The sequence below is a fragment of the Canis lupus genome, chromosome 31, assembly GCF_011100685.1.
Source record: "Canis lupus familiaris isolate Mischka breed German Shepherd chromosome 31, alternate assembly UU_Cfam_GSD_1.0, whole genome shotgun sequence".
NCBI classification, from domain to species: domain Eukaryota; kingdom Metazoa; phylum Chordata; class Mammalia; order Carnivora; family Canidae; genus Canis; species Canis lupus.
The window spans coordinates 34,331,571-34,359,100 of record NC_049252.1 but is presented as its reverse complement, the minus strand read 5'-3'; the positions used below and the strand labels follow the sequence as shown (position 1 = coordinate 34,359,100).

The 27,530-nt window shown below is 42.0% G+C and overlaps 1 protein-coding gene across 4 annotated transcripts in view; it reads right to left on the bottom strand.

Annotated features, from left to right (window-relative positions):
- The window catches only part of IGSF5 (immunoglobulin superfamily member 5), a 43,895-nt gene that overhangs the window by 4,066 nt on the left and 12,299 nt on the right, over window positions 1-27,530 (bottom strand). For 2 of the 4 annotated variants that reach the window (XM_038581527.1, XM_038581526.1), the window contains exons 4-8: window positions 24,147-24,446; window positions 13,489-13,629; window positions 10,743-10,767; window positions 7,137-7,237; window positions 5,830-5,903 (exon numbers count right to left, since the gene is read on the bottom strand). In XM_038581527.1, coding sequence (XP_038437455.1) covers window positions 5,830-5,903; window positions 7,137-7,237; window positions 10,743-10,767; window positions 13,489-13,629; window positions 24,147-24,446 — 641 coding nt within the window. The remainder of the gene's footprint in view (window positions 1-5,829; window positions 5,904-7,136; window positions 7,238-10,742; window positions 10,768-13,488; window positions 13,630-24,146; window positions 24,447-27,530) is intronic. The other 2 variants (XM_038581528.1, XM_038581529.1) reach the window with 2 other exon arrangements.

Below are 27,530 nucleotides of genomic sequence, written 5' to 3'. Positions count from 1 at the left end.
ATTTGCTTCAACGTGGATGGAACTGGAGGGTATTATGCTGAGTGAAGTAAGTCAGTCGGAGAAGGATAAACATGATATGGTCTCATTCATTTGGGGAATATAAATAATAGTGAAAGGGAATATAAGGGAAGGGAGAGAAAATGTGTGGGAAATGTCAGAAAGGGAGACAGAACATAAAGACTCCTAACTCTGGGAAATGAACTAGGGATGGTGGAAGGGGAGGAGGGTGGGAGGTGGGGGTGAATGGGTGACGGGCACTGAGGGGGGCACTTGACAGGATGAGCACTGGGTGTTATTCTGTATGTTGGCAAATTGAACACCAATAAAAAATAAATTTATTATTATAAATAAATAAATAAATAAATAAATAAATAAATAAATAAAGGGTGTTTACCCTTCCCATTAGCTATAATTGTTAGTCAAAATTTCTAATTTTATTGATTAGTTTTGTCTTCACATGTTTTATGGGCAGTTGTGCCTGAGTTTACTGTACTTCACCAACAGAAACTCCTTTCTAGAAAATAAAGTCGGAATGATGTATCCCAACTCTAAGTCTAGCCTGGATAGGGATCATCAGTGGAGAGAAGCATCACATTTTGGTATACGTCAGTTTTGAACATCACTTTCTTGTTTTCCTTTCTGATCCTTCCTACAATTTAATACATGCTCTGGGGGCTCTACAACCTAAAATCTTGTTTTTCTTTCACGTAGAGTGAATGCAGTATGCTTTAGGACCCACCTAAACTACAGGAGGTTTAAAAAGTGTTCCCCCCCCCAAAAAAAAAAAGTGTTCCCCCATGATTGTGAAGAACTTCGATTGTCAAGAACCTCAGCATCGAGACCCTTCCGTCTGACACTCATCACAGCATCACACAGCACCTCAATTCCTCTCCATGCTTTTTGGTAAGTTGAAGTCATTCCCAGCGCATGATTGTAAGGAAAACCCCAGGACTCCGTGATGACTTGCCCTTAGGAACAGCGCTATACACGTCCATTACATTTTTATGTTGAGTCATTAAAATATCATCCTTGAAGCAGATCACCTGAAGAACATGGTTAAAACACCCATTCTTTGACCCTATCTCCTGGAAATTCTGATCAAGAAAGGCTGGAAGAGACTCAGGACTTGGCATTTTAACAAACACCCAAAGAGCTTCTGGTATACTGCTCCACTGAGATTTACCAAGGGAGCAGCAAGGTACCAAGATGCAGGAACTTACAGGTGCTGGATGAACCTCCTTCCTCAGCAAGAATTTCTTAGGATCCAGGATACTGGGCACATCCTTCCTTTCTGCCAGTTGATGGTAGGAACAAGGACTGCCCCCATCTCTCAACCTCTAGTGAAAAGTCCCATGTTCAAGGGAGATCCTAATAGGGGAGTGGGCTTAGAGGTGGGGATGAGCAAGGGGGAGAGCTCCAGGCAGACAGCAGGTACCTTTTCCTGTGTTTACAGCCCAGAGTTACCAACACACCTGACTCATGTCAGCCTGTCCCTGAGCAGAGCCCTCCCCCCTCCAAAGCTTTCTCAGGGCTGTCAGTACTGAAAGCATCTGGACATAATAAGAGATATGAAAAAGAGGATTCTCAAGACATCTCAGGCTGATCTTCTCCAAGGCCAGTGGGTCTCTGGCGTTCTGGACCTCAATCAGAAGGATATTGATTATGGAAGCTGGTACAGCAACAAATGGGGTTTGTAGCACATCCTAAGTATTAAAATTCCAGCTTCCTGTCTTAGTAACTGTTGGGTGTAGGATGTAATTAAAATCATGGCTGGTGCTGCATGTTGAGGATGCAATGCATGGAGGCTCACCACAACCTGGAGATCAGACATGGGACTCTGGGTGGAGCTGAAAGTTGTGATCTTGAAGGTGAAGATGTGAATGACCCTGACACAATGACTGCTCCTCAGAGCACTTCACTGGTCCCTAAGCCAGATATACACTCAAGGCTCAGGGCTGGCCCCTCCTCTACTTGCAAGGGATCCGCATGATTCCAATAAGGGCACAGCACCCTCCACCCCTGAAAAGAGTCCAGTACAACCCCTACCCAGTGTACTTAACATGAGTATTATGAATGCTCTGGGACACTAGCAAATCATAACCATGGGTGGTTTGCAGATACAACTTGCAGATAGGCAAGTTGGTTGGTGGCAATGTCCCACTGTCCCTTCCAGCAGCCACCCATTTCCATCTTGCTATAAGGTAGCTAATTGCCCTTAGACCCAGCCACCTAGACAACTACCTCGTGTTGTCTTAAAACTCAGATGCACTCAGGCTGCTCCCCAAGTCCACTGAGCCAGGTGGTCCACAGGTAGGACCAAAAAATCTGGTCATCCTAAAGGCCACATTAACAATTCCTATATGCAGCCCTTAGCCTTTCAGGCTTCCCCTTCTTTGGTTGGTGTTTGAACAGGATACCCTTGAAAACCAAAGTGCCCAAGACTGCAAAGTATTAAAGTGGCAATCTGACATGGAATTATTCACTTTTATTCAATGACTCAAAACACAATATTTTTACAAAGCATACTAATTTATACCAGTGTAATAATATAGCTTGTCATGACCAGATTGTGATTATCCACATGGGGACCATCTCTACTGTACATACATTCCTTGTATCTCCTTGCTTGTGACACCAGAATGCGAGACATGGAAGACATTCTGCACTTCAACAAATAACTTTTAATTTTTTTTTTAATTTATTTATGATAGTCACAGAGAGAGAGAGAGAGAGAGAGGCAGAGACAGAGGCAGAGGGAGAAGCAGGCTCCATGCACCGGGAGCCCGACGTGGGATTCGATCCCGGGTCTCCAGGATCGCGCCCTGGGCCAAAGGCAGGCGCCAAACCGCTGCGCCACCCAGGGATCCCAACAAATAACTTTTAATGAGCACCTGGGAATGCTGTGCTGGACTGCATGTGGTCCATGGCCACCCATTAGTTAAGATCTGAAAATGCTGAGCGAAAATAAGACCAGCGGGTTGAGCAGACGAGAAAGCCAGCATGAAGAGAAAACAAGAGCATGTACTCAACAGTAGCTGTGCTGTCGGCAAAGCCAAGATCACCCCACTGTGAGATCTATTAATACAAAATGGGAGCCTTGGCTGCTGATGTGTACGCCATGCCTCCATGGATAAGATGTGCATCTGCCCCCACCAGCTCCATGGTGATGGGGAATGGGAAAAGCCTTTGCTGCAGGCTGACTCCCAGCTGGAAATCTCTCAGCTGGAGCTAAGGATTTTTCAGGACCCGAGGCTAGTACAGATTTTCTGCACAATTGTGTAGTCTGGAGTTAACAGTCCTAAACTCCCAACAAGCCAGCTTTTTGGGCAGGAGTCCCAGAGGAGCCCCTGGGAATGGAAACACCCCATAACAGCATGGGTGGCTCTGTCATGGGCCAGAGTCATACTGAGGCCTGTGGGGAGGAGGCCCAGATGAAAGAAAGATGAAGAGGGTCTGAGAAGCTCCCAGCTGCCTCTCCCGGGCTGTTAACTGTCAAAGCTCACTACAGAATGGAGAAAGGCTAGGAGACAAGAAAGCACAGGTTCAAGTATTCCTGCCCCAAGTCCTAACAAGCTCTGAGGAAGGTCCTCCTCCACCTGTACATCAAGAACATGGCCCCATGGACCAGGCAGGGCTGCAGGGCTGGCATTGAGAAGTTCTAAAAGGGACTTTTGTGCCACAGGTCACCTTGACCTGCTTCTATAAGAAGTGGCTTGGCCACTTGGCAGCTCTCAAGTGGCCAGTTGCCCACATGCAGGCCTGTATCCTCCAAGGCCAGACCACTCCCTCTGCCATCTGTCTTGCTCCCTCCGTTCACTACATGCTCATGGAAAGCGTAGACCACATCTTGAGTCCGGATTGTCTGGCAACCTGCAGACAGGGCCTAAGCCCATACCTGAGAGGCACTCTTTGGTTAATGATCGGAGATGGAACTCTTCAAAACTGTGCTTGCACTAAAGCTCTCACACTCTAAGTAGAAGAATACAGCTGATTAAATAGCTCTCTGCCAGTTTCTAGCCCAGGCAAAAGCAGCTCCTCTTCCTTACATTCTGTTTGGTTTCATAGGGACCCTAATGCTCTGGGCTGAGATGCACCTTCCCCTAGAAGCCTGACAGACACTTCAAGAAACACAGGTGACCATCCCCCAGGGCCCAGCACCTTCAGGCCACTGTTCTTTTTCCACCAATAGATTATTTAGTTGGTTACATATTTAAGTAGCAAAGACTTCTTAAGTTTCTCTCCCTGCATATTTTCAAAACATTCAAGCCTAAGAAGCATCTACTCCTAGCTCCAAAACATCATTCTCCATTCCTGTATCCAAATGCATCTAGAGTTCCCCTTTGTCTTCATTTCTACTTCAGTGGGGGGATCATTTGACATAATATTTTCTGACTCCCTCCCTGCCTACCTCATGCCCCCGATTCCAGACATAAGCATTTTGGCTTGTCTGGTGGAAAGACAGGTGACAGTAAAAGGTAACTATAGAAAAGTCGCAGAAATAAGGGCTGGAGGAAATTTGTTCTTGGGTGACCATGCTTTGTTCTGGGTGAAAAGAACTCTTCCATCAGCCCACAGCTCCCACTCAGGTCCAGTTGTGGAGGTTTGACAGGAAACATCCTTCACAGCCTGGTGATTACTCCCTTTTGCCAGTCACACCTTACTCAAGAGATGGCCCCTTGAAAGAGAACCTGTTATACCTCCCTAGCTATCTCTCCCTGGGCCAGATTGAATGCATCAGAAGATTTATGTGCCAAAGAGAGCAGCCGTGATGGAAAGAAATTTACCTCTCCATTTTCCTGACACCCAGCCTAAGGACATAGCCTGAATTTGTACCAGGAACCCAACAATTTGTCACTTATGCCAATGTTCTCTTGTGCCATAGACCCCTCATATGTCTTACTATCTGGCTACCACTTGTTTTCCACTAATGGCATCAGTTAGATCCCCCGATACATGGCTGAGCATCAATCAAAGCTCGCCTCCCCAACAAAGGCCTGGGAGGCACACATCACTGACAAGATATATGGATTAAGCTCAATCCCAACCATGGGGAGTAATATTATGGCCTGGAGCTGCCCAGCAACCCAAGTCAATATCTGCCCCCAAGAAAGAATGATGGTCTGTGAAGACACTCCCCACAGCAGCACCTCAGACTAATAGGGACTCATAGGCAGAACACAGCCAAGACCACAGATCTCACGTCCTGTCAGGAACCCAATCTGCAAGTGAGCCTTTTCCAAGAGCTAAAGAGGAGGATATCCATAAACATCGGGACAGCATCACAGAGTCATATCAAAGTGCTTCTCATTAGAAGGTACCATTGTGGAGGTCAGAAAATACATATTTTGCCTAATACAATGGTGGATATAAAGAATCACATTTTCTGTGTATGCACTGCAGTTCACTCATCTGTGGCAACCAACACTGCTTTGTGTCACAAAAGTAACATACCGTGTCCTCATAGGTCCCGGGTGATTGTGTTCTTCATGTTCTTTGGAAGGATGGAACCCACCAGAGTTTGCCTAACAACCAAAAATATCTACAACTAGTGTTCCTTAGCTGGAACTCCAGACTTCACATCTAACTGCCCACTCAGCATCTCTATGTGGGCGTGTAAGAGATACCCCAAGATCTACAAGCTCTCACCTACACTTCTGTGCAAGAGGCACTACATGTCCTCCATGCTAGCAGGTTGACCAGTGAGCAAAGGCCTCATTCTTCCAACCTGAACATAAAGCAAGTACTATTTTATAATCACCTACCAACAGGCAAGGGTTTTTAAATGGCTAAAAATAAAAATCTCCAAATAGGGAAAATAGTCTCAATCACCTGATGTGGTTGCCTGTTTCTGTGTTGTTCCAGAGCACTGGATTCGGAGGACTCTGGTGAGAGAGAAGCAAGCTCTGCAAGAGAAGAATGATTTTAGAGTGTGAGTGACAAAACCCAAATAACATCCAAGCAATTCTGATTTATAAAGAAACACATTGGCTCTTAGGTAGTAGCCCTAGCATAAAGTAATCCTTAACCACAGACAGACTTGTTTTTAGCATTCCCTTGAGGTCATATACTTTTCAAATCTTATCTTTCTAATGAAATAAAAATATGCCAAACTCACAGTCAAGTCCTTCCTTGACTCATTAGCCTCATCCAGAGACAAGGTGAATCCGTAGCTTTAATAAATAAAGGGAAAATAAATACAGAACACAAGAGGATAAAAAAGACAAAGAGGTTTGGTTTGGGCCATGATTCTGGTCAAGCTACTTGATTAATTGCTCGAAACACTAATAAATAAACATTTGCCCATAGGATATTTTGTAAGCTGTGGTCAGAATGTGAAAGGACACGGTCATGCTTTGTGGAAGCTGAAGTGAGCCATTTGGAATGGACATGGGAGGTGCCCATGGTGAAGGGGGAGAGATGACCATGGAGGGCAGCCCCAATCTTAGTAAGAACAATTTGAGGGAGAGCCTCTCAGCAAGAACTAACTAACCAAACACCTTTCCATGGAATTTGTTTTGCCAGGCAACTTGTAATGGCCGGGTCTCCCTCTCCTACCCATGTGTACTCCCTTCCTCTCTCATCTGCCTTCCAGAAGGATCTTAGATCAAATCCTACCCCTGCCGCTTGCTGGTGGCCAAGCCATCCAAGATGCCCCCACGAGGACTGTGTCCTCGAAAGGGAAGATGTTCAGGTGCTACAAAGACTTTTCAAAGTTGGGTTTCCTTTTTTGATTCTCCCACACCCTCTAGAGCTCAGTAGGAACAGATTTCTCCTTGAGTTTCAGTTTTATTTGACATTTGGGGCAAGTGACCCTCAATGTATTAAAATGCCTCCTCACATGCTTTACTAAAGATAGAAGGCTTTTACAAAAGAGAAAGCATGAAAAAAAAAAGAAACCAGAAAATTTATTTTAAAAGCCTTTAAATTTTCATCCCACTTTACTTTAAACTTTGGACAAATGGGTGGGTTTTTTTTACTGTTTCTCTGCTCCTAGAATACTTCTAGTCCTGAAATTTTTCCTTCTTCTGAAAGTTACTCAAAAAATAATGACCCACAAGGGCTGAGTCCCCTGCATGGTGCAGCCAGCCCCTCTTGCACATGCCCAGGTCTTCTGACTGCCCCACATGCCCACTCACTTGCTGTCCTCGGTTCATCTGGGCTATAGGCACTGTTTTCACTCCCACTTTTTAAGTTTATCTCAGAAGTTTCTTTGTTTGTCTTCATACTTGCAGAGTTCCTGGAATTAGACCATTTTAAAAAGCCAAATGTTAATCAGCAGTGGACGTTCAGTTCACACTGCTCCACCCAGAGCATTCGTGCCTGCTGAACTTACCACAGCATCAGGAAAGACACTCAGAGCCACCAGCAGACTGTGTGATTGATCTGTCTCTCATGCTCCCATTGAGGTGGGGAGAGATGGAACTTCATCATGATAGCCCCATGGACTCCATTCCCCAGTCGATAATCAATCCTCAGAAGCCAGTGACCAAATTAAACAGGGTTGGCAAACTAAGACCTACATGGCAAATACACCACCTATTTTTATAAATAAAGTTTTATTGGAACACAGCCACACCCGTCTGCTTCCATATTATTTATAGCTATCAACAGAACTGAGTCATTGTGATAGAGAGTGCGTGGCTTGCAAAAGCAAAATATTTACTATCTGGCCCTTTATAGAAAATGTGTGCCAATCTCTGAAATACAATAAAAATGTGTGCAACACCCCAGGGGAAGAAAACTTGACAATGGATATCCAAAGATTTAATAATATTCATGCATGACCACTAAGAACTTATTATAGGGAAATAACCAAAGGTATGTGCAAAGATTTACTTGAAAGAATGTTCATTCATACTATTGATAACAGCAAATACTGCAAATGGCCTAGTGCCTCACCACTGAGGACTAGTGAAATACATGACAATACATCTTCAAAATGAAATTCCATGCCACCTGTAAGAATTATTACAGGTGAGAGCTCTCATGCACTGCTGGTGAAAGTATAAACTAACACACCCACTTCAGAAAACTGTATGGCAATGCTGTCTGCCCTACCTACTCTGACTCTACTACCCAGATCTCACTGGTAGATATAAACCCAACCTACTACAAACAGGAAGGAGTACTTATGAACTTGTCTCCAAAGATCCATATCAAATTGCTTAGTGCCAGAGAATTCATAATGACCCCCAAAACTATCCAAAATGCCCATGTAAGGGAAAAATAAGTTGCATATATACCCAGAGTGTGGTATTATATGATAAACCATCTACATCTTCATTGAACAATATGGACCAATCTCACAGTGTGACACTTAAGAAAACCAAAATGAATGAGTATATATGATATGATTCCATTTATATAAAGTTTGTATTAATCTAAAATCTAATCTCTGGGGATGTGGGGAGAGACAGAGGTCAGAAGACATAACCTTTGGGATGCCTGGGTGATCAGTCACTTAAGCATCCGACTCCTGATTTGGGCTCAGGGTTGTGAGATCCTGAGTTTGGCTCTGTGTTGGGCATGGAGCCTGCTTAAGAGTCTCTCTCTCCCTCTTTCTCTGCCCCTCCCTGGTCCCTCTCTCTCAATCTCCCTCTAAAAAAATTTTTTAAATAACAATAATAAAAAAAACTTTAAAAAGACATGACCCTAAGGAAGGGGCAGACAGGATTTGAGAGGCATGAGGAGATTGGGGTGCTAGGAATGTTCTAGTTCTGCATGTCCCCACTCAAGGTCCATATGCTTTGTGAAAAGCAATCAAGCTATACACCTATGATTTGTGTACTTCTCTGGATTTACATTATACTTCAATAAGGTATTTTTATTACGCTAATGAAACAAATATTTTGTTTCATTAAAAGAAATTTATTTATTATAGAAATTTGTTAACAGAAATAATCTTCAGAATAGTGCCAAATGAGAAAGCAAGCTGTGAAATAACATTTACTATGATCCAAATTTCACAAAATCCATGTGTGTGTATCTATGTGACACAAAATGCATATGTGTGTATCTATGTAAATGCATATGTGTGTGAGCAGACACATACTTTGATAATAATACCTGCTTCTAAACAATAGAATTAGGGGGAGATTTCAAAATCATTTCTATTTTTCTTAAAGATTTATCCATTTATTTTTAGGGGAGGTGGGATAGAGGGAGAGAGAGTAACAAGCAAACTCCTCACAGAGCACAGAGCCCAATCTGAGGCTTACTCAAGACCCTAAGATCACAACTTGAGCAGAAATCAAGAGTTGGGCACAATTGACTGTACCACCCAGAGGTCCCTCAAAATCATTTCCTAAAAGCATATTTTTAATTTTTTTCTATAATAAACATGCATTGATTCTATAGGAAGACATATGCATGTCATTTTACTGCAGAAGGAACCTGCGAGCAGCTGGAGTTTGCACAGCCAGCACAGTGCAGGGAAAGCAGGTAGGGTACAGGGGTCCCAGTGAGTCACCCTGTCTTTCCTTCCCAGGCCTAATGTATGTTCGGCACCCAGCGGATACTAGCTATTGTCATCACTACTGTCATTTTATTGCTGCTCTTGTCATTATTCCTCTTATTCTCTACTTGACTCCAAATAGCTGTTGACCACTGTACTATGTTTTGAAATCATCTAAGATCCTAGAAAATAGAAATAAAAGATGTTGTGAAGTCAATAATGGTGAATAGAAGAATCCAAGCTGCCTTCCTTCTGATGACAGCAATCAAGAGAAATGCCAGAACAATTACTGGAGTCCATTTGCCTTCCTCTCCTCTTGCCCTAAGTCAGGCCCCAAAGGAGGTGTAGTTTCAGACTGCTGCTTCATGGTGTCCTCAGAGAGACCACAGCCACCTCTCCTAACACCACATTATCACCATTGAGCGATTGGGGTCAAAGGGAAAATAGCCAGTGTCTGTTACACAATGATGACACACATCTTCATTCACCACGTGTAGCCAAAGGGTATTTTAAAATCACAGCATTTCAAAAACTATAATTGTCTAATAAAATACTGAAAATTAGATATGGTTTTGTTATAACACCTCCAGCAAAGTCACTGCTATCTAAAAATCCCTCCTTTTAGTGCATTTATACTTGTGTAAATATTGCAGACATTTCAGCTGGTTATTGTATTATTGTAGGTCCTTGACATAGTAGCTACCTTAAAATTGCTTGCAGCTACTTCTGGACAGCTGTGGGAATGGCAAGGATTTTTCTGTCCCCTCCCCCATTAGTGGTACAGGCAGTAAACGCTACCTAATTTGTCTGCCTGGTCAGCTTTCGTGTGCCGGCAGCCATCCAGCTGGCTTCCTCACTGCTCTCCACTGCCCCAGAAATTCCAGCAGGACCTCCGCCTGGTTCTTTATTATTCTTAAAATGGTCCTCAAGTCCCCTAGATGGACTCAAAACAGGAGGGACAACAGTCACGGTGCATACTGTCCTCTTGTGGAAAGAGTTGCAAATGCCAGACACCAAGCAGAAAATCTATTTTCCTAAGTGAGCCAGGGCAAGTCAAATGTAGGCAGGAGCTCCATCCCCTATTTTATTTTACAATTAATTTTACCATATGAGTTTGCATTTGGCATACGTGTTTTTCGGAGCTGTCCATTTTCAGTACTTAATTTTGATTAACACAATTCTGAAACCCCACAGTTGTGTGTGTTAATGGTGGTAGGGTTGGTGTTGCTTGGTTGTTTTTCAGTTTTTTGGTTTTGTTTTCAGAAAATTGATGTGATTTCAAACTTACCTTATTTGACTTTGATAACTAGATTCTGAAAAAAAGGGGGGAAGGGGAACAAAATCACATTAGCAAAATGAGGATAATTATTCTGAAAATAAAATCTAATCAATTTTATAGACCCCCTCATTTTAAATACATTGCTGAGTATTTGTGACCGTTCAGTATTATTAAATTCCCCCATACTGAATTACCAAATGACTTTCAAGCATAAGGAAAGTAGAATTCACTATTAACTATCATATCATTACTATACCTGAAGTATAGCAGGTACCTAATAAGTATTTAATGAGTATTGAATTTGACTAGCGAGATACAAAGACTCCATTCACCAGGAGGAGGCATTCTGCATTCCCAGTCCCTACTGCCATTCACTCAGTATTCACTGTGTGCCAGCACAGTGCAAAATATTATTTCATTTAATCATTACAACCACCCAAGAGGTAGGTGTTAGTGTCATCATATTTTTAACAAACTAGACATTATTATATTTTATTACTATACTTTAACAAATAAGGAATTACATCGCTTAAGCTCTGCATTTCCTTAATTCTAAGATACCTTTTCAATCAACATGTAGCGATGGTATCAATGCAGAGTTGCATTCACCCCCAGAAGCTGTCATTAAAGTACTAATGTTTTTAATCAGTGGATTCTTAGACTAAAAGGAACTTAGAACCTGAAATAGTAACAGAGCCACAAACCAGTCTCCAATCATCTGTCTCAAAAGAACACTTTGCAACTCTGCTGTCCTGTCAAGGCCTTCTATTCATCCAGCTTTACTGAGATCTAAAAGGTTTTCACCTTCCTTATCTTTAGATAATGTTCTCACTTACTTTCAGTTGTAGTAACATCTGCCAATTCACATCCCAAATTGAACCTCAGAAGCAATCTTACTTGAATTGAAAGTCTGATATGTCACTAGTGTTCCCATAAAAGATGGACTCCAGAAGATGGGAGCTTGGTTTCTCTGTTCTATTAGCACAAGCAATCCCAAGGCCCTCAGGCCACACTGAGTGGGGTCAGTGCCCAGTTAACCGGTCAGAGCACTGAGAATTTTCCAGGCACCAGTAAAGCAAAGTGCCAGAAAGTACTTCTGAAGAAACTTGATGTGCATTATCTTTAAGCATGGAAATAATTGTCATGGGGAAATCTAGGACCACTCTGCATCCTTTACATTTATGTCAGGGTGAAGTGCAGTGTCCATTGTGAATTCCACCTAATGGGGTAGCATTTGTGAGAGAGGTGTCACAGGCCCTGCTCATAGCACCTACCTGGGCCTGTTACAAACCAGGGCAATAAAAACAGCGTACTCTTTTCATCTCAAAGTTAAATAGAGGATAAAATCTACGGTGGAAGTTTCACATATCAATGTATTTTATCCTCACAACCAATCTATAGGATGGTACTTATTCTCATCTTGTAAATGAGGATGCTAAGAATCAGAGTCACCCTGGTGTACATCTTACATGGACCACCAACCATCAAGTCTTCTTACCAGGCTAGAGAAGCAGAAATCCAAATAACCAGAATGTCCTCCAATGACACCACAACAGATAATATTGAAAACAATTAATCTGAAGGCACTGAACAATCCTAGTCACTTCTAAATTAAAATTTAAATTATCCAATAGTTTTCATTTAAAATCCAGTGTATTTTGTTTGAGTAACCCATCTGTGGCATATAGGGTAACTCCCAGGTAAAAGCAAATTCCCACCAAATCTGGGCCAACAGAAGCTTACTACTTTTCATGTGCTGTTGCCTAGGGAATAAAGTTGTATCATGGAATTAATTCCCAATCCCAAACCAAATCCATGCAGGGGCTAAGGCTAGACAATTAGCCTAGATACGGCTTAACTATGCACTTTACACAGAATATCTCACTAAGAGAGATATTCCCTGTAGGATAATAAACACGGTGCCTGGCACATCCACAAAAAGTGCTCATCAAAGGGCAATTAGTATTAATAAAATTTTAAATGCAATTAAACTGACATGTAGCCTAATATCAGAAGTCTGATTTTAAGAAAAATTAACTGTAGAAAATATTCAAATAGGCATAAGTGAGGTTTTATGAGACAAAGAAAAGTAAGGCTGGGCACACATTCAGCACTTGGAAAGTCCTGAGCCAACTACATGACAAAGATCCTTGGTTTTTAGAGTCACAAACGGCTCAATTCTACAACAAGCCCACCCCAATGTTGAGCCTGGCTCCCAAACAAGGCCACTGCTTTTGAGTATCTCTAAAGACATCATTCAGAAGAAATGTGTAATCGTCTTTATTAATTTATCTATTCTATTTTTACTGACAGAAGACCTTCTTTTTTTCCTACCTCTACAACATTTTGCCTACAAAAGGCAATTTGGAATTACACAAAATAGGAGATATTGTTTTAATGTGCTCAGATAGGTAGTCATTATTCTAGAAAAAAAGCATAGTATCTGAATGGCAGATTACAATGCCCTTACAACCTCACAAATATGCACAAAACTCAAACAGTCAGTGTCTTCGCTGAGAAAGGTGCTGTCTCTTCACCTTCCCAAAAGTGTGAAGATCTCAGTATGCCCCCAAAAGGAATGTATCCCTTCTTTAGGAAGTCCTTTCATTCTCTGAAGCTCACATGTCCAGTTTCAAGTAAAGTACACTCTGAAGGCCAATGCACCTTACGGAAGAGCTGAGGAACTAATGAAATTCAAGTGCTTGTGCCAAAAGTTCAAAAATATATATGAATCTATATGAACAAAAAAAATTACCTTTTTTCTCCTTCCCGGAGATATAACAACAACAGAATATTATAATCAGAATAATTATCAGGATCAAAAGCAATGACAATGATACTGCAAGCAGAACTATGGCCCAGGTAGGCAATGATGTACCTGGTTTATCAATGCTACCTATAAGGTTGAAAGAAGAAAAAAAAAATTGTAGTTAGTGGTGCTTGCTACTGTGTAGGGCACGTAATCAAAATTCAGTTATATTTTATTTTCTGATAATATTATAACAATTCCACCCATTACAGCTGGGTGTCATAGGCCAACTTCTCTTCAATATGTACAGATGTCCAGTACTCTATAGGATCTTCCATTACAATACTTACTGCTGCCAATAAATACCACTGAGCAACACAGCCCCAGTATTCATTGGTTAGCACCTCTATCATTCCTAGAGGGGGAGTAGACAGCAAGGGGCAACAGCTCCCCGGTTGCAGTAGAAATTACCACACTCTAACATGCTTTATTGAGCCAAAGAATACTTACTGAGCAGCTACTGCTGGTCAAGACTGCAAAGACTAGCATTTGGTTCTCCCTCCCATGTTCCCACCCATCAAGGGTCCAGAGTCCAGAAAAACTGAGGACACACTGAAGAAGTGTCAGGCCAATTCACACCACACCCACAGAACTCATTTATCATCTGATAATTGCTGCTTTCCATGGTTCTCAAGAGCCACCAGCCTTAGGATCCGCTTTGCCCTCTTGTTGTATCCAGTAGTCATGGAGTTGGGAAAGAGAACAGATAGGCAAGTGCCAGCAGGGAGTGAAAGGGAGAAGAGAAAGCTATACCAGGTAGGGCAATCCTGTCTTAGGAAGAGCTGTCCAGCACACTTTACACGGTTATCTAAATTGAAATTAAATTAACCAAAATTATATACCATTAAATACTCAGCTCCTCAGTTGCACTGATCACGTTTCAAGTGCTTGATTCCAACAGGTGTAGAGCATTGCCCTCATCACAGCATTGCCCTGTTGGACAGCACTGCCCAGCCAAGGGTTTGTGGGAACTACCAGAAGGTCTTGGAGGGAGCTCTTACCCACCATCGCACTTCCCCTCCTGAACAAGGCTGAGGTCAAACCACATTTAAGTTGATCTGTTCAAATGTGAATTGCTACTCAATAAAATCTGTCACTCAGTCCTGAGTGCTTGGTTGGACTCTCATTGTGAACAAATGCTATTTTATTAAATGCGAGTCATCAGAAAATACTGAAACAGTAGACTTTCTATGAAGGAAGATAGAGTTTATAAAACAACAGCCTTTCCAGCTTTTTGGAACCATAGGTTATAGTGGGAAAAACAGTTCTTGGGTGTTATTCCTTAAAGTCATCCATGAAAATTGACCTTGAAATCATAATTTGATAATACTGGGTCAAAGTTAAATGTTCAGAGTACCTTGCAGGAATGGTTAGAGATGATCACTAATGCTCTGGTTTCTACAATCATCAACCACCTGGATTCTGACTCGTGGGCAAGTAAGGATCACACTGAAAAATAATACATGGACTGATCTCAGAGCATGTGCCAAAATTCAGAGACCTCTGTGCTTTGAAGAATTATGTAATATAAAAAGATACTTGTCTTCTGCTCTTCATGCAAAGCTTTTGCATTCCCTGCAATGTTTCTTTTTTATTTCATTTTTTGAAAACATCTCCTGTTCATTGCCACCTTAAATGTTTGTGAAATTGATGGCTGTCACTTCCAGTTCTTCTTACACATCTGCTACTATCTAAACTAAACTTAGTCCCCTCAAGGTCAAGGACTGTGTCTTATTTTTCTTATATTCCAAGCACCTAGCACATATTGGGTACATCAGAGGAATGGAGGGAGGGACAGAGGGAGGAAGGGAGGGAGGGAGGGAGGATGTATGGATGGAGCTTCACATCACCCACCATTTTTGTGAGATAATTTGTGACAGACAGAAATAGGAAAAGAATTCTCCGAGAAAGGTGGAGGTGGTAGGGACAGGATTCTACTCTCCTCATAACACCCCTCCTCAGCCCCAGAATTGGAGTTTTAATATTTTCTTTTTATTTATTTATTTATCAATTTGAAAGAGAGAGAAAGAGAAAGAGAGCACACACACATGGGGGAAGAAGCAGAGGGAGAGGGATGGGGAGACTCCATGCTGAGCACAGAGTCTGGGGTAGGGTTGGATCTCACAACCCTGAGATCATGACCTGAGCCAAAACCAAGAGTTGGATGCTTAACTAACTGAACCACTCAAGCACCCCCAGAAGTCAAGCTTTAAAACAAGCCAATGTCTTCACACATCCAGAGAGTGATACAAGTTATCCGCTGCTACACAGAGAGCAAAATCCCAGCATCACCTGGAATGCCTGTTACACATGCAGATCCCAAGCCCATCCCCAGTGGTGCCAGGTCAGCGGGTGTGGAATGGCACCCAGGTGATCCTGACACAGGTGGTTGGTGATCCACACATTGAAAACGCCCAAAATGGAAACACTTCCTAAGCAAACTGCCACATTACAGAATGTTCCCATAACCTTCCTCTTATGGATATGATTAAAAAAAATTAAGTCCAAAACCACATTTATGATAATCACAATCTGGAGTTTAAACTCAGATCACCATGCGGAAGCTTTGCGACTGACAAGAAGCTTTGGGCTTCATGTCAATGGATCCAGTGAAAGCTCAAGGGCACTGTTTTCCTTGTGCTCCCTCTGGCCACTGGCTCACTCATCTGCAAGGATTCCTGCCCCGTTCCCTCCCCTAAGGTGTTCAGAGACTCGGGATGTATGTGAAAGTGCTGAGAACACCGTAGGGTACAACACACGCGTTCAAGATTGCTGACGTCACCCTAAGTCAGTCTGATGAACTTTTTACAAATTGAAGTTTGCAAATATTAGCAGCTTTCTTAATAGGGGAGACAGCTGGGGTTAAACATTAAGGTCTGACTCAGGATTCAAGAGATGGGCTTGGAGTTTGTACTGGAAAAAGTCAACACACATTGTTGACTTAAACATTCTCTATCAGGGCATTTTCTTCCCCTGCTGAAGAAAATGTTCAGTGTGCCAAGCTTCTGTCTATCAAATCTTGACGTGACAACCTTTCCTCTGATGAAGCACAGAAACATCTGCTTATCCTCAGGGAGGAGCTCTTTAAAGGAAGGGACCAGCTACCTCACCGGATTCGGTGACCAAACCAAGGAAGAGAGCAGGTGATATTGTGACCTCACTCACTCTCTTGTCTCTTAATTTAACCACCAAGTTTAGCAAATTGATGCCTGCTCTCACCTAAAAGCCCCAAACTCTCATCAAAACAGCAACTGCTCTCAGAAGCCACAAGGCTCTTTCTTTTGCTTCCTATATGCTGTGATCACAGTCTACTGGGGGTCAAATCTCCCCCAGAGTTCCACACCGGGGGAAGACTTAACCTTCTCTCTCTACTTCAGTAGGGCTCCCCAAAATAGCATGGTGTATGCACCATGAGGAGGTGTAATTTGCTACTGGAGCTGCACAGAAGAACCTTCCTTGGGGCACCTGTGTGGCTCAGTGGTTGAGCATCTATCTGCCTTTGGCTCCGGTTGTGATTCCAGGGTCCTGGGATTGAGTCCCATATCGGGCTCCCTGCAGGGCGCCTGCTTCTCCCTCCGCCTATGTCTCTGCCTCTCTCTACGTCTCTCATGAATAAATAAATAAAATCTATTTTAAAAAAAGAACCTTCCTTATTTTAATAATGATTTTTAATTTATCACATATGACATATATATGAAAACATACATGCGTATTTATTATAAACACTTCAATGTGATACTAATGTTTATTTTTCTCTTTTTTTTTAGATTTTCATTTATTTATTCATGAGAGACACAGAAACAGCAGCAGAGACACAGGCAGAGGGAGAAGCAGGCTCCCCACAGGGAGCCTGATGTGGGACTCAATCCCAAGACCCCAGGATCACAACCCAAGCCAAAGGCAGACAACTCAGCCACCACACCATGCAGCCATCCCTAATCTTTAAATAAGCACATTTATAGTGGACTGAAAGAAAAATAAATAATGGTCATATATTGATAAAAAGCATGACAGTGGACAGAAAGCCCAGAATCTTGAAATGACCTTGTCCACAATCCAACCACTTCATTGTGTGGATAAGACACAGGACAAAGAGGCTCAGTGAACTGGACAAGGGCACTCAGAACAGGGAAAAGAAAAAAAAAAAAACAACAACAACCCAGGGCTGAGACTCTCGTCTTTCAAACTCATGTTGTGTGTCCGACCTGGAATATCTTCTGGGAAGATATAGCCCAGGTCTTACTGGAAATGGGGAGTCCCGCTGGGCGTTGGTCCCTGACTTGGGCCCTAGCGAAGGCTGTGGCCATAATGGTTCAAGGCAAACAGCAGAGTTGCTGGAAGGGATTCGTCTGTGCATGAGGCGACCCAGGAAGAGGATTTCCGAGCTCAACCCCACTGGCCTTCCTCCCTGCGCTCCCTCACACAGGACCACATTACCGAGTTTACTGCACGACTTTTCATCACAACTTCCAGATTGTCCTTCTCCCATCTGTGCAGAAAAGGAAGCTAGTACTTCCCAGATGCTCTCACAGAAATGCTCAGAGTTTTAAAAGGCCACATAGAATTTCTCGAAACAAAATGTCATCAGCGTCATGTGCAAAGTGTGCTCCTGTGCAGACTGGATGGGACACAGGAGACCTCTGAATCAGTGAAACAAGTGACAGCCACTGCCTCCTCTCCCACCCTGCGGGCTTTGCAGCAGGGACTGTCCTGAGTGCTTCAGACATGGTAACCCGCTTCCTGATTACACCAACCACAAGCCCGTGAGGTAGATATTATCATTATCTTAGTTTTACAGATGAGAAAACTGAGACACAGAGAGGCTAAGTAACTTGCCCAAAGCCACACAGCAAGGAAGAGGCAATCTGTGTGGATAGTGGCCCCCTGATGAGGCTGGGTCAGGCGACAAGGCCTTCTTCGGGATTTCCCTCTTCTGTAGTCCCCGGTCTGACTGCCCAGGAATCTGGGAGCTTCCCTAAGAATGTCAAATTTCCAGGCAATTCAATCAGAACCTCTGGCGTGGGGCCTGAGCATCATCCTGTGCGTTAAAGCTCCTGGAGACTAACGGGCAACCCGGGAGAGAGAGGTCCTGTCCTATTCTTCTCCCTCTCTCTTTTTATAAGCAAGAAAACTGAGCCCAAGAGGTCAGTGACTTGCCCAGAGACTCACAGCCAGAGCCAGCACTGTGACCCAGGACTGTCACTGCCCCCCCTCGGTCTGTGCTCAAAGTTGCCACTCCTCACAAAACTAAGGCTATAACCTGGAGTCACTACACTCTAGCAGGTGCACCTCTGTCCTAAAAATGTCGCTTTGCTCTAATGCTTCGCAGTCTGTACACTTGAACGAGAAAACAGAGAAAGCCACGCAGCTGGATGCCCAGGGGGTGGACAGTGCTTATCTCAAGGCGTGCATGAGAGGTGCTTCCACCTGCCAGTTGAACACCTGTCTGCAATGCTTGAAGGCTGCGTTGCTTCTGGAATCAAGAACATTGAACTTTAAAAAAAAAAAAAAGAAACATGAGCAGTACCCTTTTCAGCCTGCTTTTCTTTCAATGATTGTTTGGCTTGAACTAATTAGCCTTCCTAAACTGCCATTGTCATTCCTGCAACGACTCACAGGGACTGCTCCAGAAATGAGCACAATGAACAGAGACTCCTTGCACTTTTAGGAGGAAATGGGTTGGCGGGACATGATGATGCTTATCGATTCCTGGAGAAGCCTGCACAGCGCACAGGAGGGTGCATTCTGGGTGTTCCACACTCCTGGCTGTGCTCCTAGAAGCCTCCCAGACACCAGCAGCCGGGGCTGTAATGAGGCCTTCAGCTACTAAAACTTGCATAAAATACACAACATGCAGCCAGCCACCAGCTGCTCTGAATCTTGATGAATAATTTAGGAACAAATTACCCTTTTCCAAATGAGTCCAATAAAGTAAGACTCATTGCAAGGCACCCACTGTGCTTCCCTTTGAGGCTGCAGGGACTCCAGCTGCCATAATTAAGGCCGCTAACTTCCCTAGTCCTAGCTGACGAGGGAAGCACTCCACGGAATTAAACCCGATCAAGGGAAATTATGTGTCCCTTGCCCTTCCCCTACAAAAGAGAAACTTTGCAGGCAAGTGAATCTCTAAAATCCATTTATATGGGGCATCATCAGTCAGACCAGAGCTCCTTGTTGCACTGTTACCTTGTTAAGATGTGTGCTTTAAATAGTCGATTTCATTCTATTTGGTGCTAATAGGACTTCTTAAAAAAATCTTCCATTTCAAAGCTTGGACCATACTTTATCATATTTATTTATTTATTTTAAGATTTTATTTATTCATTCATGAGAGACACGCAGAGAGAGAGGCAGAGACACAGGCAGAGGGAGAAGCAGGCTCCATGCAGGGAGCAGCCCGATGTGGGAATTGATCCCAAGACTCCAGGATCACGCCCTGGGCCGAAGGCAGGTGCTAAACTGCTGAGCCACCCAGGGATCCCTCTTTATCATACTTAAATAGCTTCAAAGCCAGCTGGATTGGCTCCTTGGAGAAATGGCTGATTCCAGGATAGAATAAGGAAAATGCAAAGGGAGTTCAGAACATTTTATTGGGCCAAGTGCTCAAAAATTAATAGGGCCATGTCAAAAGGACACCAGAGCCAGCTGGAAGGGATTCCCACTAGCCAAACCTGGAGCAATCTGGAGCATCAAGATGAATAATGACAGGAGTAGATTATAGTATTGAATAAAAATGAGTTCATATTTGAACTGTTTTTTAAAAAAAAAGAAAAAGAAAAAGTGAAAGAAGGCTCTTCTTTACAGAAGACTACCAACTAACAAAGATAAAATTATGATGGAGCCAGAAAAATCATTCTTTTACAACCGCCATAGAAACAACAGAGTCAGGCAATGACTTATTGATGAACGCAAAAGCTATTAGGTGAAAGCCCGCTGGGAAATAAGATATTCATACAGTATTCATTGATTACATATTAATTATAATGGAGAAAGGGACCTTTACAATGGAGAAATCATTAACCAGATGATCAAACTTATTACCATTGATAGAGAAAATTGACATCATGAGCCCATGTGACATTACCCTTGACTTGCCTAGAATAGACAGCCTCAAATCAAAGGATGTTGGAAAACCTCAGACAAATCCAAATTGAAGAGCATCTTGCAAAAATGGCCTGGACCCTTCAAAAATGTTTATAATCAGCAAAGACAGGAAAGGTAAGGGAACCATTCAAGAGTAAGGGAAAGAGACTGCAACGCCTGACAGCCAAAGGCAAGGCATGGCCTTTGACTGGATACTGGTTTGGAGAAGAAAATCGCTATAAAGGATACTTGGTGAAACTTGAATATGCAGTGTATATTATATAACAGTCTTGTGTCAGCAGTACGTTTCCTGATTGCCAACTACATCGGGTGTGGTTAAATAGAATGCCTTCATTCTTATGATACATATCGGAGGTATTTAGGGATAAAGTGTCATCAACTCTCAAATGGTTCAGAAAAAAAAATGAGAGAGAAAGAGGCAAAGATGACAAAATATTAATATTTGTTGTATCTAGGCAAAGGTACATGGATATTCATTGCACTTGTCTTGCAACTTTTCTAAAGGTTTTTGTTGTTAAAAATAATAAACTGGAGGGGTGCCTTTGTGACTCAGCTGGTTAAGTATCTGACTTCAGGTCAGGTCATGATCCTGGGGTCCTGGGATCAAACTCCACATCGGGCTCCCTGCTCAGTGGGGAGTCTGCTTCTCCTTCCTCCTCCACTGCTCCCCCCTGCTTGTGTTCTCTCTCTCTCTCTTTTTCTCTCTCTCTCTCTCTCAAATAAAATCTTTAAATAATAATGATAATAATAATAATAATAAACTGGAGGCAAGAAAAGTAAGCTGGGTTTGAATTCTAGCTTTTTCTTCTTATATAGTCTTAATAGAGAATAAGCTGAATTCCTCCAAATTTAATTAACTAAAATAAATTGATCTTGACTTAAAACCAAAGAAATAAAAAAAAAAAAGAAATACAGATTTCTGTGTCCTTCGCCCTCAAAAGTATTGATATTCACCAGATCCACATCAAAAATCTGGCAGTCCTGGATCCCCTTTCCTGTTGGCAACAACCACCTGGTGCTGGTATGGCTGCTCCATGTGGATGGAGCATTAGGTCTGGTTCCCAATGGGCCCCTCCACTCCCCTCCTACCTGACACATGTATTCACTCATGCTTTCATTTCTGTTGTCTGCCTGGTCTCTGGGGGCATCTGAGTCAGAGACAGGAGGCAAAATCCTAACAACAGGGGAGCAAGCTTGGGCTGACTGCACTGAGGACCAATCACTATAGTGCAAAGCACAGAATCATTGTACTGACCACAAGGTAGACTCTGAATGGCTTTTTACAGGCTCGTGGAGACATTATCATGGGTTGACTTTTGTTCCCCCCTAAAATTCATACATTAAAGTACTAACCTCCAGTACTCCCAGAATGTGACTTTATTTGGAAATAAAGTATTGCAGACATAATTTTATTAAAATGAGTTTATACTGGATGGGATGGGCCCTCTAATCCAATATGACCTGAGTCCTTAGTTTAAAAAAAAGGGAAATTTGGGGATGCCTGGGTGGCTCAGTCAGTTAAACATCTGCCTTCGGTTCAAGTCATGATCTGAGGGTTCTGGGACTGAGTTCCACATGGGGCTCCCTGCTTCCTCTCCTTCTGCCCTTCCCCCTGCTCATGCTCTCTCACTCTCTCTGTCAAATAAATAAAATCTTTAAAATAAATAAATAGGGGAAATTTGGATACAGGCAAGCACTCAGAGAGAGCACCATATTAAGATGAAAACAGAGCTCAGGCTGATGCTTCTACAAGCCAAGAAACACCAGACTGCCAGCAAATACCAGAAGCTAAGAGAGAGGCCTAGAGATTGTTCCCCTATAGTCTTCTGAAGGAACCAACTCTACCAACATCTTGATCTCAGACATCCAGTTGGATGAGGATCCACTCAGGGACCTGTTGTGCACGTTAATTTGGTTAATATCAGAGAAGCACTTAAAATAGACCCTTTACTTGGCAAATTCTGTGAAGCATTGTTTCTTCCTCTACTCCATCTCCCTCCCCCCCTCTTCCTCCTTCAGCTTTCTCCTCTTCCTCCTTTGCCACATCTTCCTTCCTCCTCATCAGTCTTGCTCTGGCTGCAGTTTTGTTCTGAAATTTATTATTTTTAAGACTTTTTATTTATTTGACAGAGACATAGCACAAGCAGAGTGAGAGGCAGAGGAAGAGGGAGAAGCAGACACCTCACTGAGCAGGGAGCCCAACCTGGAGCTTAATACCAGGGCCCTGGGATCATGACCTGAGCCGAAGGCAGGTGCTTAACCAACCGGGCCACCCAGGTGCCCCTGTTCTGAACTTTAAATAAAGCTGTTTGAATAAAGGGAAAATCTTTGTGTCAAGAGAGAACCATTTCTTGACTTCTGGGCCCAGTTCCACCCCAACCTGATGCATGTCCTGAAATAGAGCACAGCACCTCTCTGGGCCTCCTTTTCTGTCCTAGTTTGTAAAATTAAGGAGTCAGTCAATCTCTAGCTCTGGGCCCCATGTTTTCTCATTGGCCTGGGCTGACTCAGAGCTTAAGTAGGCTCTGCAGCCCTGCAGGTTGTGTAGTTTGAGGTTTGAATATGCCAAGGACCCTACAGTAGGTTCTCTTGGGGATGAAAACTTTATTTTTTTTATTTAAAATCAATTAATTGACATACAGTGTATTATTAGTTTCAGAGGTAGAGTTCAGTGATTCATCAGTTGCATATAACACCCAGTGCTCATCATATCAGGTGCCCTCCTTAATGCCCATCACCCAGTTACCCCTCCCCCACCTTCCAGCAACTTTCAGACTGTTTCCCAGAGTTAAGAGTCTCTTATGGTTTATCTCCCTCTCCAACTTCATCTTATTTATGTCACTTAGTTAGGTACTTTCAAATACATTGTGGATTTGCCAGATTAAAAAAATGAAACTATAATTCTACTAAGGTTGGAAGAAATCCAAGAGCACCTGTACACCCTCCTCAAATATTAGAAGAACTTGTCTCATACTGGCCCAGGGTATGGGATCAAACTGGAACAACAGATAAAAGCTACAGAGGAACATTGACTTCAGGTATTTATCACTGATATTTTTTTTTTATGATAGTCACAGAGAGAGAGAGAGGCAGAGACATAGGCAGAGGGAGAAGCAGGCTCCATGCACCGGGAGCCTGACATGGGATTCAATCCCGGGTCTCCAGGATCGTGCCCTGGGCCAAAGGCAGGCGCCAAACCGCTGCGCCACCCAGGGATCCCTATCACTGATCTTGATGGTGTTTTGAGATAAATAATTGTCAAGGTTCTTAATGGTTTCCATAAGTAAGTAGATAAGAAAGACACTTGAAGATGAAATTTAAAAGAAAGTGGAATCACAGGGTCATTAAACAGATGCTGATTTGTCTCCATTACCATCCCCATCCAAAGTCAAGGTCACCAAACAATTTTCCTAGGCATTCTTGATTAAGAGCACCACATATAAAATATAAGCATGCAACAATAATTTTTTTTTTATATAAAGTAAAATGTCTTCACTTACCCATAGAAGGCTGAACCACAGTAAGATTGACAGTTACAGACTTGTGGGCAAGCAACCCCTTCATGTTAGCCACACAAGTCAAAGTCCCATTGCCCTGAGGCGTAAGAGTCAGGACACTCACTGCACTTTGCAGGTTGTTGGGCTCCGGACCAGAATAATGGCTTGACTGGCTCACCAGAACCCCGATATTCCAGGAAATATCTGGGAGTGGGATCCAGCCCAATGCACAGCAAGTCACATTACAGGGTTCATCTTCAGTGACTACAAGGTTGCCTCTGGGAATGAGCAACTCCCCCATAACTAAAGAAGAAAAGAGAAATGTTCTGAAGGACTGACCATGCGTCTCTTGGTTCCAAATTTTCTTTAATTTTTCCTTCAAATCACATTTCATGAGTGCTAACTGGCTATGTCTATATCGAGAGTCTTAACTCAGGTTTTATCTGTGTCTTTATTTATTTTATCTGCCAGTTTCCTGAAAGAAGGTGAGGTTGCTCACCAGAAAATCTATAATTCCAGAAAAAAATGAATAAATAAAAATCAGGGTCCAGGAAAGTATAAATTATATGGGAAGGAGAAGGTAAATGCGCCTGCCATAATAGGCTACACAACCACTGAAGTGGAGTTACAAAGTTGTCCTGGGCTGTTCTGGGAGCCAAAGCAAAAAGGGAAAAACCTTTGCGTTCTTTCCATTGTAGGAAGACATCTCAAGGTCTTATGGAAAGCAAGTCTTTCCTGGCCTTTGGTCAGTCCAATTCATTTTATTTATTTTATGGGTCACATATTTTTAAACATAACTTCCTATGATATTTCCTTAAAATACTTTTCCAATTATAAATTAAATCAAAATAAAATCTAATTATAAAAATATTTGCCCTAAATCATGTATCAGAATAGAATACTCAGATAAATTATTTTAAAGTTTTTATTAAGGACCCACCTTAATATATTGGCATATGCCAGTATGAACATTGTAAAAAACCCATATGAAAATAGTCCTTGTGTCTGCTAATATTAATAAAATAACCTGAGGATTGGCTCCAATAAAGACATAGCCTTAGTGAAACATATAAACGTTGGAACATCCAAGTTAAAATATCCTCCCTGCTGCATAATATAATGGGAAGAACACTGGACCAAGAATCAAAAACTCTGTTCTCAATCTTGGATTTCCTACAAAAATTGCCATCACCTGGAGCAAGTCATTGACATTTTCAGGCTCTCTGTTTTTCATTGGTCAAATGAAACAGTTTGACTAAATTGGGGTTTTCAAATGTTTAGGTTTCAAGACCTTTTACAATCTTAAAAATCATGAGGACTCCAAAGACCTTTTGTTTATGTGGATTCTATCTACCAATATTTACCAAACTTGAAATTAGAATTAAGTATTCGTTTATTTTTAAATATTTATTTTATAATAACAATGATAACCCATTACAAGTTAACATATGTTTATGAGGAAATACCTATATTTTTAAACCAAAATAAATTATCAAGAAAAACATCATTGCTTTATAATTATGCAAATCTCTTTAATACCCAGCTGGATTCTCATATCAGCTTCTGCATTCAATCTGTTACAATATATTGCTTTATTTGGAGTATACAAAAAAATCTGACCCCGCATGGATATGCAGGTGGAAGAATGAGAAGGCTTTTCAGATAATCAAGGATACTCTGATTTCCCAAACTGGGCCAGTAGTGGTTTCTTACAGGTTAGTTGCACTGTGGAAACTGAAAGTATATAAAGGAATTTTCATTCTCTTTTACGTTAAAATCCATCACTCTATCTTTGATTGATCTTTCACTCTTGCAAGACTTTGTATCATCACACATTGGTCATTTAAGAAATGCAGGTCCACTAAGCTACACAGACCTTCCTAAAATACAGTAGAAGACTCTCTGTGCACTACTTAAATGAGAGTAGGAAAGGCAACTCACATCTTAGTATTATTATGGGAACAGTTGTGACCTCACAGACTCTGAAAGGATCTAGGGTAGGGGATGCCCAAGAGTTCCCAAACTAGATGGAACTGGATCAGCTCTGAAAGCTCTTCTTTCTCTGAAATATTGCATTCTCAATTATTCCTTTCCTCAATAGTCTCTTGGAATAAATAAAGTACCTTTGCTAAAGCAAGGATTATTGTAAACTCAACAATGAGAGGGGAATGGATTTGTCCCTCAAAGCTAAAGGGTTTTGTCCTTATTCCTTTTTCTCCATCCGTTGTTTCATTTTGGTGCAGGGCTTTCAGATGATAGAAACTGGAAGTAATGGAATTGCCTCAATTAATAATGGATGATCTTGAACTCAAGTCTAGTGGCCCACAAACACAAGAGGTCTAGAGTTTGGTATATGATTCATTGGTAGATTGGATGATGGATGGACTAGTGAAGCAGTCTGAAGCATTTCCTTTTTCTATATATATTTATGCTTCAACTTTTCACATTGGCTTTCACAAATCTTGTTGAGTAGCACGACAAACACTCTATACAAGGGTGATGACTAGAACATTCACATAGATTTTGGATGACTCACTATGGGACTTATGTAAGCTGTCTTTATTTTTCTTGCTGATACACCAGGAGGAAAAAATAAATCTTTGGATAATTCACTTTAAAAATAAAATGAATGTTTCCTCTTTTTTTCAAAATTCTTTTCCCTTGAAAGAGATCCTGCTGCTTAGAGAACATTTGTTCCTCTAGGAACAAAGTGCCATTCAGACCATTGCAACCTGGTAATATGACAAAGTTTAGTCCCTGCCCTATGGGTTCGTTCTGCATGACCTTGGGAAAGAATTTAACACCTCTAGATGCTTATTCTTCCATCCATATTAAAATCAAAAGTTATAGTAATTATCAACATATTAAAAAGCATTTTTAGGCATATTCAGACAATTTTATAAATGTATAGCTTTGAGAAAAGCTGCTATAAAACCACATGGGTTTATGAATTTGAAATGTTATAGACATATCAGTAAGTCATGCCTTTGAATCTGTTTCTTTGATTCAGGGGTCCCTCTTCCTTTCTTGCTTCTCCATTTTGCCTATCATTCCCAGACCTTGAGAGCACATAAGGGCATCTCACCATGGAGTTGTCCATGAAGGCTTTTTTCATTGTCCCTTCTCCCTTCCCAAGTCAAACCTGAGCTTGTCTCCATCTCAGGGTATTTGCCAGTCTCTCTAAGGCATGAACATCATTCATGCATTATCTACTCTTCATGTAAGGCTCTTGAGGACAGGACTCTGTCTTATTCTATTCATCATTGAGTCCCCCTTTCAGATGCTTGACACAAAGGTGTGCTTCTATTAGGAATGCAATAAATAATAGCAATTGGCTGTATGGAGACTGCTAGGACCCAGGTGCTGTTTTAAAGGCTTTACATGAAC